The 13814-nt window shown below is 44.2% G+C and overlaps 1 protein-coding gene across 1 annotated transcript in view; it reads right to left on the bottom strand.

Annotated features, from left to right (window-relative positions):
- Positions 1-13814, bottom strand: part of LOC134344349 (fibrocystin-L-like) — a 231377-nt gene that overhangs the window by 4040 nt on the left and 213523 nt on the right. Inside the window, 4 exon segments of the mRNA XM_063044033.1 lie at positions 1526-1882; positions 2548-2683; positions 4101-4258; positions 13227-13394. Of these exon segments, the coding sequence (XP_062900103.1) occupies positions 1526-1882; positions 2548-2683; positions 4101-4258; positions 13227-13394 (819 nt within the window).

Raw genomic sequence — 13814 nt, 5'->3', positions numbered from 1 at the left:
GTGCCTTCTGATTATCCAAATCCACCCTACCACTGGATCTGCATGATCTATGCTACCAGTAACAACCCAACAAACTCCAATAAGTTTATCAAACTTGATATCCCTGTTGACTCTGATCCATAGTAGTGTAACTGTCCTTCCTTAACAACTCAGGATTCAAGATTGTTTAATGTCATTTCCAGTACACAAACGTAAAGGAGAATGAAATAATTGTTACTCCAATCTAATGCAGCACGAAAAAAAAACACAATAAATATAAATACATAAAATAGCTTGTATATATCGATTGATTGTATGTCCATAAAGTGACACTAGGCACTGGGTTGTCTGTACATAAGCTGACTCTGACAGGAAATGATAAAGTAGTGGTGGTGGGACTTGTGGAGGGGCGTGTTAATGAGAGAGGGTGTTGATCAGCTTTTCTGCTTTGGGAAAGTAACTCATTTTGAGCCTGGTGGTCCTGGTGTAGATACTACATGGCCTCTTCACTGACGGGAGAGGGGAGGGGGGGCAAGAAGTCCAGGATGGGTGGGATCCTCCATGATGTTACTGGTGCTTTTCCAGCATCTTTCTGTATACATGTTCTTAATAACGGTAGGGTGCACCATGCCAGGAGTATGTACTGCAGTATGTTCCCAGTGTCAAAGTCAACCTAACAAGCCTGTTGTTTCCTGCTCTCTGCCTCAACTTTCTCTTTCTTTTCAAATCTTTTTATTACTATTATCCAAAATTAACATGAGTACATTGAAGTAAGCAACACTTACAATGTCTCAAGAAAAAAACATTATTTTAAAGATTGAAAAATTTTTGGTGATAATAAAAAAACCCTACTAAGCAAGGAAAAGTGGGGGAAAAAAATCCCGTAAGGTGTTCAACCCCAGAGCCATGCGTCATACAAAAAGCTTCTAAAGATAAACATCAAACCGCCAGCAAGAAAAAATAATGTACCAAAAATTTACAATTAGATCGTGGAGGAAATCTATCAATTAACTCAAATGATAATAACGCGCAAATGAACCCCATCTTTTCTCAAAATCAAATATAGGTCCAAACGATTGACTTCTAATTTTCTCCAAACTAAGACATAGCATCACTTGAGAGAACCATTGTGACAAAATGAGAGCTGATGTATCCTTCCATTTTAACAAATGCAATAACATGTTGGTCAGACACAGTGATACCAAGGATATTTTGAGGAATTGTTCCAAAAAGCACAGTTAATTTGTTAGGATGTAAATTAATTTTAAGTGCTTCAGAAATTGTCAAAAAAACTAACTTCCAGAACTGTTCCAGTACAGGAAACTTTCTCCAATATTAAAGTTAATGGGTGATCACCGTGGGAGCATCAGTGACTTCACTGGGCTTCCACCTTTCTGTGAAATGACATTCAGTTTCATAACTTCCACTGGAGGGGCTCGAGCCCAGGACACTAACACATAACATCACACTTGGATAGGGAGAGGCGAAAGTACAAAGCGGTACTGGGTGATGTTCTGTGGGATATGAAGACGAAAGACTTTGTTACCTGCAGAGGTGCTTGTACTGTTCTTTGATGATAACTGCCCATATGGAGGGTCTCCGATCTCCACTTCCACCGTGATCGACCTAGCCCGCCTCCTGAGCCACGCATCCTCCCGCACAATCTTGGTGATGCGGATTTTACTTGCCGGCACGTCCAGGAATAGGGCGAGGTTGTTTGCTAGGTCTGGGCCGTAGAACTCATCCACTGTCATTGAGGGTAAATCAAAGGAAATGAAGAGTGTGGGGGCTGTGTGGATCTCAACTGGAATCGAACCCCTCAGTAAAACATTCAGCATCTGGTATTTTCTGTCAAAATAGTTTGCTCCATGGACCAGGGCTTTTAACTTGGGAACAAACTCTCCTGTGAAGACACAACGAAAACCGCCAAGAAAACAGCGTGTTAAACTTGTGCAAAGCATCGTTTGTGCACAGTCGCAGTCTTTACATCAATGGGTTAGACTGCGCTGGAGCACTGTGCCCTGTTTCAGTCTCCATATCCCTAGGTAAGACCATACTGGGAACATCGTGCACTGTTCCAGTCCCATATACCTAGGTAAGACCACACTGGGAACACCGTGCACTATTCCAGTCACCCTACCCCTGGGTTAGATCACATTAGGGGCACCGTGTACAAGTCCAGTCCCCATATCCCTGGTTAAACCAGACTGGGAGCACTGCGCATGTTTCTATCATCCTTATTAAAAGGCACACATAGTAGCATTGGGCCATTGAGAACATTCATTAACCTGAGAGGTTTTACCCTTCGGATAGGCTAAGCAGGCTGGGCTTAAGTTCTCTTGAGTATACCGAGGGGTGGCCTCAATGAGACTTGACCAAGTGGGGCACCAGACCAAAGAATCAGGAGAAAGTCCTTCTCCCAGAGAGTGGAGGTGGAGTGAGAATTGGACTTGTTCCCATGGGTGATTCCTGTTTTCCCTGAAATGGGGGAGGTGTGTGGTGGGGACGGTGGAAATTATTGAACATTGAGCAGATGAACGGCATGGAAAGGTACCGCTGCTGGTTTACCTGGGTAGGTGGGTGCCCTCAGGGTGTAGTCTGTGTGTGCACTGTTCCATTCTGCATTGGTTGGAGGAACAAGGGTGCCATTGTTGTACACATCCAGGCGTTGTGGTAATGAGTAATAGATCAACAAGCGGAGGGCCTTTATGGGAAAGATAAAGAATTTTAGCTGCAGAATTTCACTCCAAGATCTCAGCCGAGAACCAAGTCAGCCAAGCATACACCAATGATAACTTACTTTTATCTGGCCCCGCTAATACAGTTAAACGTTCCCCAGTTACTTGGCAGGCATATTACCATCCGAGCAGGTGAGGAAGCATTTGTTCAGGTGAGCAAAGCTGGTCACTGAGGCAAAGCAAGAGTTAACGGAGAAATGTGGGCAACTTTCAGGAATGAATCACAGAGTATAGAATCCAGCAGAGAGGGAGAACAGCGGGAACCATGTGCGTTCTAGTGTGGAGGAGATTTTGGAGGCACTGAGGCCATGGATAGATTGGAAATTTAGGACTAGGAGCTGGTGTAGGTCAGTGAGTACGGTGGTGAGATGTGAATTTGATTGTGAACTCGTCAAATCAGACTATTCCTCTTTCAATATCCGGTCTAGCTGTGTCACAGACAAAGCTGTAGAGCAGGTGAATCATAATGTCATCGCTGTCGGCGCATAGAGGCAGAAACTTGGCAGAACTCCTACCCCCAAGTTCAGCACAGAAACAGACTCATCTTGTGACTTTAGTCTTTGCACTGAGCTGCTGCCTGCAGAGTAGAACAAGCTGCTCAGGTTAACCAAACTTCCTGCAGACTAACAACAATTGCTTCAGAGTTATACCAGCAAGAAGGCTGCAGTTTCCTGATTAGCGTCAGAGATACCACCAGTCTGTAAGGCAAACCCTTTGGCCATTGAACTCGCTCTGAGGCTCTTCTCCCACATGCTGCTCATTTTAGAGGGGACCAACCTGGACTTCCTCCATCCTACCATTCACAAAGTCCCCTACGAGGCTGTGACCTTCAGTCCTTCACCAGACGTCTCAAGTAATAGATACAAAAACAAATTAAAAATCCACCCCCTACCTCTGTGTTCGTGGAGCCAGCGTTTTGCTGTGTTTGTGGAGCTCACGTCTGGTGCGGGCAGCTCATTAGCTTGGGGACAATTGTTCTAACTGGGAAATTAGACCTTTGCACAAACACCATCTCCGGCTTTGCTCCCTCACTCTGCTCACCAGCTGTTTGATCACATTCCTTTCTCTCCCAGCGAGAAATGGAGCTTGGTCACCAGGCAAGAACCCCATGGGAAGGTGTGTTTTCCCTTCAGTCGGAGTAATTTAACTGCCCGATTCACGGGCGGTGGATTCGGTTAGAGTAATACCTCACCGTTTCATTGGTTTGTTTCTGAATCCTACACACCACCACCATCTAGCCACCTCTCTCTGCCTGCCCACCAACAAGCTCAATGGGCAGTTACTGTTCCAGTGAAGTCAGACAGCAAATAGACCGATAATTGTGGGGAGCGGTGTGGAGAGAGGATCTGCGAACGGCTGGGTATGGTATGGGCACTTCCTTACCCTGCTGGCATTAGCGATGGGCATCAGCAGACGCAGACTCTGCGGACTGGTGCTAGTGAAGTAAATGTCACATGACTTATTGGTGGCCACGATCCCGTAGAAAAGCGAAATCCTCTTATGGCACGTATATCCAGTGCACCAACCATGGTCCTGGGGTCCTGTCACAGCAAGACACAAGGCCAGGTATAGAGTCAGAAACAGGTGCAAAGGAAATCCCAGAGTGGACTTAACCATACTGGCACAGCAGCAGCTTTTTTTGGTGAGAGTAGTTTGAACTCCCAGTAACTGGTGTCTCCAGAATGAATCATTCACTTTCAGTTTATCTTTATCAGTGACAGAGAATAATGCCTACACTTTGGGTCAAGACATTCTGAACAGAGCAGAGCTTCCTCATCTCCCTCACTAACCAGTTTCTGTCAGAGTCCAGAGGAGTTCCTGGCCCTTGATGTCAGATAAACCATTGAAACCACAGAAACTACAGCACAGAAACAGGCCTTTTGGCCCTTCTTGGCTGTGCCGAACCATTTTCTGCCTAGTCCCACTGACCTGCACACGGACCATATCCCTCCATACACCTCCCATCCATGTATCTGTCCAATTCATTCTTAAATGTTAAAAAAGAACCCGCATTTACCACCTCGTCTGGCAGCTCATTCCATACTCCCGCCACTCTCTGTGTGAAGAAGCCCCCCCAATGTTCCCTTTAAACTTTTCCCCCCTCACCCTTAACCCATGTCCTCTGGTTTTTTTCTCCCCTTGCCTCAGTGGAAAAAGCCTGCTTGCATTCACTCTATGTATACCCATCATAATTTTATATACCTCTATCAAATCTCCCCTCATTCTTCTACGCTCCAGGGAATAAAGTCCTAACCTATTCAATCTTTCTCTGTAACTGAGTTTCTCAAGTCCTGGCAACATCCTTGTAAACCTTCTCTGCACTCTTTCAACCTTATTTATATCCTTCCTGTAATTTGGTGACCAAAACTGAACACAATACTCCAGATTCGGCCTCACCAATGCCTTATACAATCTCATCATAACATTCCAGCTCTTATACTCAATACTTTGATTAATAAAGGCCAATGTACCAAAAGCTCTCTTTACGACCCTACCTACTTGTGACGCCACTTTTAGGGAATTTTGTATCTGTATTCCCAGATCCCTCTGTTCTACTGCACTCCTCAGTGCCTTACCATTTACCCTGTATGTTCTACCTTGGTTTGTCCTAACAACATGCAATACCTCACACTCGTCTGTATTAAGCTCCATCTGCCATTTTTCAGCCCATGTTTCCAGCTGGTCCAAGTCCCTCTGCAGGCTCTGAAAACCTTCCTCACTGTCTACTACACCTCCAATCTTTGTATCATCAGCAAATTTGCTGATTTAATTTACCACATTATCAACCAGATCATTGACATAGATGACAAATAACAATGGACCCAGCACTGATCCCTGTGGCACACCACTAGTCACAGGCCTCCACTCAGAGAAGCAATTCTCTACCACCACTCTCTGGCTTCTTCCATCGAGCCAATGTCTAATCCAATTTACCACCTCTCCATGTATACCTAGCGACTGAATTTTCCTAACTAACCTCCCATGCAGGACCTTGTCAAAGGCCTTACTGAAATCCATGTAGACAATATCCACTGCCTTCCCTTCATCCACTTTCCTGGTAATCTCATTGAAAAACTCCAATAGATTGGTCAAACATGACCTACCACGCACAAAGCCATGTTGACTCTCCCTAATAAGTCCCTGTCTAAAAATGCTTGTAGATTCCGTCCCTTAGTACTCCCTCCAATAACTTACCTACTAGCGACGTTAAACTCACTGGCCTATAATTTCCCAGATTACTTTTCGATCCTTTTTTAAACAACGGAACAACATGAGCCACTCTCCAATCCTCTGGCACCTCACCCGTTGACAGCGACATTTTAACTATTTCTGCCAGGGCCCCCGCAATTTCAACACTAGTCTCCTTCAAGGTCCCAGGGAACACTCTGTCAGGTCCCGGGGATTTATCCACTTTAATTTTCCTCAAGACAGCAAGCACCTCCTCTTTTTCAATCTGTACAGTTTCCATGATCTCACTACTTGATTCCCTCAATTCCATAGACTTCATGCCAGTTTCCTTAGTAAATACAGACACAAAAAACCTATTTAAGATCTCCCCCATTTCCTTTGGTTCCGCACATAGCCGACCACTCTGATCTTCAAGAGGACCAATTTTATCCCTTACAATCCTTTTGCTCTTAATATACCTGTAAAAGCTCTTTGGATTATCCTTCACTTTGACTGCCAAGGCAACCTCATGTCTTCTTTTAGCCCTCCTGATTACTTTCTTAAGTATTTTCTTGCACTTCTTATACTCCTCAAGCACCTGATTTACTCCCTGTTTCCTATACATTTCATAGAACTCCCTCTTCTTCTTTATCAGAGTTGCAATATCCCTTGAGAACCAAGGTTCCTTATTCCTATTCAATTTGCCTTTAATCCTGACAGGAACATACAAACTCTGCACTCTCAAAATTTCCCCTTTGAAGGCTTCCCACCTACCAATCACATCTTTGCCAGAGAACAACCTGTCCCAATCCACGCTTTTTAGATCCTTTCTCATTTCTTCAAATTTGGCCTTCTTCCAGTTCAGAACCTCAACCCTAGGACCAGATCTATCCTTGTCCATGATCAAATTGAAACTAATGGTGTTATGATCACTGGAACCAAAGTGCTCCCCTACACAGACTTCTGTCACTTGCCCTAACTCGTTTCCTAACAGGAGATCCAATATTGCATCCCCTCTAGTTGGTCCCTCTATATATTGATTTAGAAAACTTCCCTGAACACATTTTACAAACTCTAAACCATCTAGACCCCTAACAGTATGGGAGTCCCAATCAATGTATGGAAAATTAAAATCCCCTACCACCACAACTTTGTTTCCTGCAGTTGCCTGCTATCTCTCTGCAGATTTGCTCTTCCAAGTCTCGTTGACTATTGGGTGGTCTGTAATACAATCCCACTAATGTGGCCATACCTTTCCTGTTTCTCAGCTCCACCCATAAGGACTCAGTAGACAAGCCCTCTAATCTGTCCGGCCTGAGCACTGCTGTAATATTTTCCCTAACAAGCAATGCTACTCCCCCACGCTGCCTCGACCACATCTGAAACATTGGAACCCTGGAATATTAAGCTGCCAGTCCTGCCCCTCCTGTAGCCAAGTTTCACTAATTGCTATAACGTCATAATTCTGGGTACAGTTTCCCCTGCAAGGCAGTCGAAAACCAGGGACACTCAGGATAAAGTTGGGGGATGTGGGATTGTGCAGGAAGGGGGTCACAGAATTGCTGCTGCAGTGGGTTCAAGGACAAGGGTAGCCTTGCCTGCAATAAGACCCAAGTTACAGGAAAGTGGTCGAATAGGTTCGGGCTTTATTCCCTAGCAGAGTGAGGGGAGATTTGATAGAGGTAAACAAAATTACGAGAGGCATAGATAGGGTAAAATGCAAGCAGCCTTTTCCATTGAGGTTGGGTGATTCTAGAACTAGAAGTCATGGGTCATGTTCCATTGTTCAAGTAGGAATGTTACTGGAGAGAATTCTTAGGGAAAGGATTTATAAGATTTGGAAAACCGTGGCTTAATTAGGGAGAGCCAGAATAGCTTTGTGCAGGGCAAGTCGTGTTTTACTAACTAGATTGAGTTTTTTTGACAAGGTGACGAGGGTGATTGATGAAGGTAGAGCTGTGGATGTTGTCTACATGGATTTTAGTAAGGCATTTGACAAGGTCCTTCATGGGAGGCTCATCCGGAAGATTAAGATGCAGAATTGGCTGTTTGGATTCAGTTATGAGCTTGCCCATAGAAGGCAGAGGGTAGTGATCGAAGGGACTTTTCTAGCTGGAGGTCTGTGAGTAGTGGTGTTCCACAGGGATCTGTACTGGGATCTCTGCAGTTCGTAATGTATATAAATGACTCGAATGAAATTGTGGATGGGTGGGTTAGTAAGTTTCCAGATGATACAAAAGTTGGTGGTGTTGTGATTTGCGTTGAAGACTGGCAAAGAAAACAACAGATATAGATTAGTTTCAGATGTGGGCAGAGAAATGGCAGATGGAGTTTAACCCAGCCAAAAGTGAAGTGTTCTGCGTTGGTAGGTCAAATGTAAAGAGACAGTACACTGTTAAGGGCAAGATCCTTAATGGTGTCAATGAGCTTGGCGTTCAAGTTCATAGCTCCATGAAAGTGGCTGGATAGGTTGATAAGGTGGTTAAGAAGGCATATGGCATGGCTGACTTTATTAGTTGAGGCATTGAGTTCAAATGTCAGGAAATTTTGTTGCAACTTTATAAAACTCTAGTTAGGGTGCATCTGGAGTATTGCATACTGTTCTGGTCTCCCCATTATAGGGAGGATGTTGAGGTTTTGGAGACGTTTCAGAAAGTTTTACCGGGATGTTGCCAGCATGTGCTATGAGAGGTTGGACAAGCTTGGATTGTTCTCTCTGGAGCGGCGAAGGGGAGATTTGATAAGAGGTTTGTAAGGTCTTCAGAGGTATAGATAGAGTAGACAGACAGTATCTTTATTTCAGAGTTGAAATGTACAATACCAGAGGGCATGCATTTAAACTGAGAGAGGGCAATTTCGAAGGAGATGTGAGGGGCAAGTTTTTTTTACACAGAGAGTGGAGTGTGCCTGGAATGCATCGGCTGGTGTGGAGGTAGAGGCAGGTACATTAGGGACTTTTAAGAGACATTTAGATAGGTAAATGAATGTGAGGAAAATGGAGAGATATGGGCTTTATGCAGGCAGAAGAGATTAGTTTAGTTGGCCATTTGATTACCAGTTTAACTGGTTCGGCACAACGTTGTGGGGCTAAGGCCCCGTTCCTGTACTGCACTGTTCTATGTCCTTTGTTCTAAGGAAGAAAAGTAATTTCAGGCCGTATATTGTATACACTTCTCTAACATTAAATGTACCTATTGAAAAGTGGAATGTTTAAGGGGCACATGATGGAAAACTCCTTCATTCAGGGGGCGGTGAAAGTGTGGCCTGAGATGCCAGCGGTAGTGGTGGATGTGGGTTTGATTTCAACTGTTAGAAGAAATTTGGACAGGTATACGGATGAGAGGGTTATGGTCCGGAAGCAGGTTGATGAAACTGAGCAGAATACGAGTTCAGCATGAACTCGGTGGGCTGAAGGGCCTGTTTCTGTGCTGTAATACTCTATAACTTTAAGACCATTCAGATTCCAACTCCCACTTAAGCAAACTGTTAATTGATTATTTTCAGGGATTTCTGGATATACTAATCACTCTGAATGCAAAGGAAACATGGCAGCTGGGGCATCAGGGTACGGGAGGAAGATGATTGGGGGAAATATTGCAAAGCTCTTGAAAGAACCTTTGACATGAGATGGTTACATGAACACTGAAAACTGGTCAACACAAACTGTATGATGACCGTTGTTAGATTGTCACCAGTGAGAAGGCAAAGACAAGATGTGCCCCAAACACAAGACTTCCCTCCATCTTGGAATTCTTGCAGCTCCTTTAAACCTTATCAGGGGTGATGATGACTTAGTATTGACTGGACACAGCTTACACACAGAGCTGTAATAACGCTGAAGAAAACCCTGAGCTGCTGGAGAGTCATACAGTACGGAAACAGGCCCTTCAGTCCATCTCATCCATGCTGGCCGAGATGCCCACCTGAGCTAGCCCCATTTGCCTGCGTTTGGCCCATGTTCCTCTAAACCTTTCCTATCCTTACACCTGTCCAAGTGTCTTTTAAATGATGTTAATGCATAAGACCATAAGATATAGGAGCAGAATCAGGCCATTTGGCCTATTGAGTCTGCTACGCCACCTTATCACCTTTCCCTCTCAACCCCATTCTCCTGCCTTCTCCCTGGAACTTTACACACCCTGACTAATGAAGAATCTATCAACTTTGGCCTTAAATACACCCAATGACCTGGCCTCCATAGCCGCCTGTGACAATGAATTCTACAGATTCACCACCCTCTGACTAAAGACATTTTCCTTATCTCCATTCTAAATGGACGTCCCTCTATTCAGAGGCTGTGCCCTCTGAACCTAGACTCCCCCACCATAGGAAACGTCCTCTCCACATCCACTCTATCTAGGCCTTACAACATTCGATTGGTTTCAATGACATATTGGCCGAGAGCCATCAATCAGTTCTCATACCCGGAATCATTCTCGTGAACCTTCTCTGAACCCTCTCCAATATCAGCACATCCTTTCTTAAGTAAGGGGCCCAAAACTGCTCTCAATACTCCAAGGGGAGCCTCACCAGTGTCTAATGAAGCCTCAGCATGACATCCTTGTTTTTATATTCTAGTCCTTATGAAATAAATGGTAACATTGCCTTTGCCTTTCTCACCACAGACTCAACCTGCAAATTAACCTTTAGGGAATCCTGCACCAAGACTCCCAAGTTCCTTTCCACCTCAGAATTTTGAATATTTTCCCTGTTTAGAAAATAGTCTACACTTTAATTCCTTCTACTAAAGTGCATGACCATACAATTCCCAGCACTGTGTTCCATTTACCACTTTGCCAATTCTCCTAATCTGTTCAAGTCCATCTGCATCCTTCCTGCTTTCTCAACACCACCTTTCTTTTTTATCATCCGCACACTTGACCACAAAACCATCAATTCTGTCCTCCAAATCATTGACATACATTATCAGAAGAAATGGTCTCAACACCAACCCCTACAGAACACTACTAGTCACCAACAGCCATTCAGAAAAGGCTCCCTTTATTCTCACTCTTCGCTTCCTGCCAGTCAGCCAATTTTCTACCCATGCTAGTATCCTTCCTGTAATACCATGGGCTCTTATCTTGTTAAGCAGCCTCATCTGTGGCACCTTGTCAAAAGCTTTCTGGAAATTCAAGCACACAATATCCACTGATTCTCCCTTGATTATCATGCTTGTTATTTCCTGAAAGAATTCTAACAGACTTGTCAGGCAAGATTTTCCTTTAAGGAAACAATACTGACTTTGGCCTATTTTGTCATGTGCCTTGAAGTACCCTGAAACCACATGCTTAACATTGACTCCAACATCTTCCCAGCTACTAAGATCAGGCTAACTGGCCTATAATTTCCTTTCTTTTGCCTCCCTCCCTCCTTGAAGAATGGAGTGACATTTGCAATTTTCCAATCCTCTGAAACCATGCCAGAATCAATTGATCCTTGGCAGATCATTACTCATGCCTCCACAATCTCTTTAGCCACCTCTTTCAGAATCCTCAGGTGTAGTCGATTGGTCTGGATGACTTATCTACCTTCGGACCTTTCAGTTTCCCAAGCACTTTCTCACTAGTAATAGGAACTGCACTCACTTCTGCCCCCAACATTCTTGAACTTCTGCCATTCTGCTAGTGTCTTCCACAGTGAATAATGATGCAAAATACTTATTCAGTTCATCCACCACTTCCTTGTTCCCCCATTACTACCTCTCCAGCATCATTTTCCAGTGGTCTAATATCTATTCTCACTTCTCTTTTACTCTTTATATACCTGAAAAGACTTTTGGTATCCTCTTTAATATCATTTGCTAACTTACCTTCAGATTTAATCTCATCTCCCCCCAACATCTTATTTAGTTGCTTCTGTTGGTTTTTAAAAGTTTCCCAATCTTCTGACTTCCCACTAATTTTTGCTCCATTATATGCCCTCTCTTTTGCTTTTACGTTGGCTTTGACTTCCCTTGTCAGCCACGATTGCATCACCCTGTCTTTAGAATACTACCTTTTTGGGATGTATCTATCCAGTGCCCTCTGAATTACTCCCAGAAATTGCAGACATTGCTGCTCTGTTGTAATTCCTGCTACTGTCCCCTTCCAATCATCTTTGGTCATCTCCTGTCATGCCTCTGTAATCCTCTATATTCCACTGTAATACTGATACATCTGACTTTAGCTTCTCCCTTTCAAATTGGAAGGTAAATTTTATCATATTATGATCACTGCCTCCTAAGGGTTCCTTTACCTTAAGCTTCATAATCAAATCCAGTTCATTACACAACATCCAATCCAGAATAGCTGATCTCCTCATGGGCTCAAGCACAAGCTGCTCTGAAAAGTCATCTTATTGCCAATTTACAAATTCTCTCTCTCGGGATCCAGCACCAACCTAATTTTCACAATCTATCTGCATACTGAAATCCCCCATGACTGTTATAACATTGATCTTTTGACATGCATTTTCTATCTCCCATTGTAATTTGTAGCCCACATCCTCGCTACTGTTCAGTAAGGTCTTTTTACCCTTTCAGTTTCTTAACTTGGATGTGTATCCTTGGATATTAAGCTCCCAGCTGTAAACGTCTTTCAGCTGTGACTCAGTAATGCCTACAACCTCATACCTACCAATCTAACTGAACTATAAAATCATCTGCTTCATTCTCTATACTGCGTTCATTTGAATATAACACCTTCAGTCCTGCCACCATCACCTCTTCTGATTTTGTTCCCCTTTTACACTACAACTCATCCCACTTGTTGCAATTTTGCCTGTCCTTCCTGACGGTCTCACTGCACACTGCCTCTGCTTGTAAACCAAGAGCCATATCCTCAAGCCTATCACTCTGGTTCCCATCCCCCTCAGTCTGCCTCAATCACTTCCCCTGGCAGCTTGTTCCATATAGAGATGGTCCTCGATGGTGAAGAAGTTACACCTCAGGTTCCTTTTAAGTCTTTCCCCAACCTGGGGTCCACAGACCTTTTGCTAAATGGTCCATGTCATTAAAAAAAGGTTGGGAATCCCTGCCTTAAACCTATACCCTCTAGTTTTTGCTTCCCTTTCCATGGGGAAAAGACTGTGTGCATTCACCCTATCCACGCCCCTCTACAAGGTCTGCCCTTACAGAGCTACATTACCGACAGAAAACATTGGAAACACTTTGCAGTTCAGATAGTGTGTGTGGTGGGAGAAGCGGTGAGTTCAGGTGCTGGGATCTCTGGAGGTACACAGTGAGGACTGGATGCAGGAGTCCCTGACACAGGCAAGGAGTAAGATGACCGGCTGATGACTGGATCGGATGTCAGGACTGAATTCTTGGCTTCCACCACTGATGGCAGAAAGCAGACGCACCATTGATGAGGTCCAAGTAGCCATCGCAGAGCAGGGCCACCGGGGACAGTCTCCTGCGTTCAGTATCGGAGTCCAGGCTCTCAATAACCAGCAACTCATAGTTCAGCCCAAAGCACTTGTAACTTTGCCACTCAGGTATGTAGGTGCAGGTGGAATCTCTGATAATCCCTGTGGGAACAAAATCAGAGGTATTAAAGGCAGTTTCTGAAAGGGAAAGAACAAAATCTGATTGTTTCAACACTTCCACATCATACCATCTCCAAATGCAACCCCCACTCTTTACACAGGGGTTATAATCTATTACATCATAGATAGAGGCCATTTATCACATCCAAATGGCCCCCCCATGCTCATCCTCCACAGCTCATGGGTCCCAGCACTTGTCAGTATGTCCCCAGTTTCCTGAACCCCCTTGACTGCTCTTCTGTCACCAGAAATAAATTCTCTCTCAAAACTGTTTGTAACTGAAGCACTGCTCTCCTTGCAGCTCGGCACGGAAGAACTGGCCCAGATTTAGATGGCTCCTTTGTCAGTGACCTGACTTCTGCCCACAGATGCTGTGCGCCTGTCATGGGTGGAGGGGAAACG

This window comes from Mobula hypostoma, chromosome 1, assembly GCF_963921235.1.
Source record: "Mobula hypostoma chromosome 1, sMobHyp1.1, whole genome shotgun sequence".
Classification (NCBI taxonomy): domain Eukaryota; kingdom Metazoa; phylum Chordata; class Chondrichthyes; order Myliobatiformes; family Myliobatidae; genus Mobula; species Mobula hypostoma.
This window is presented reverse-complemented; position numbering and strand designations above follow the sequence as displayed.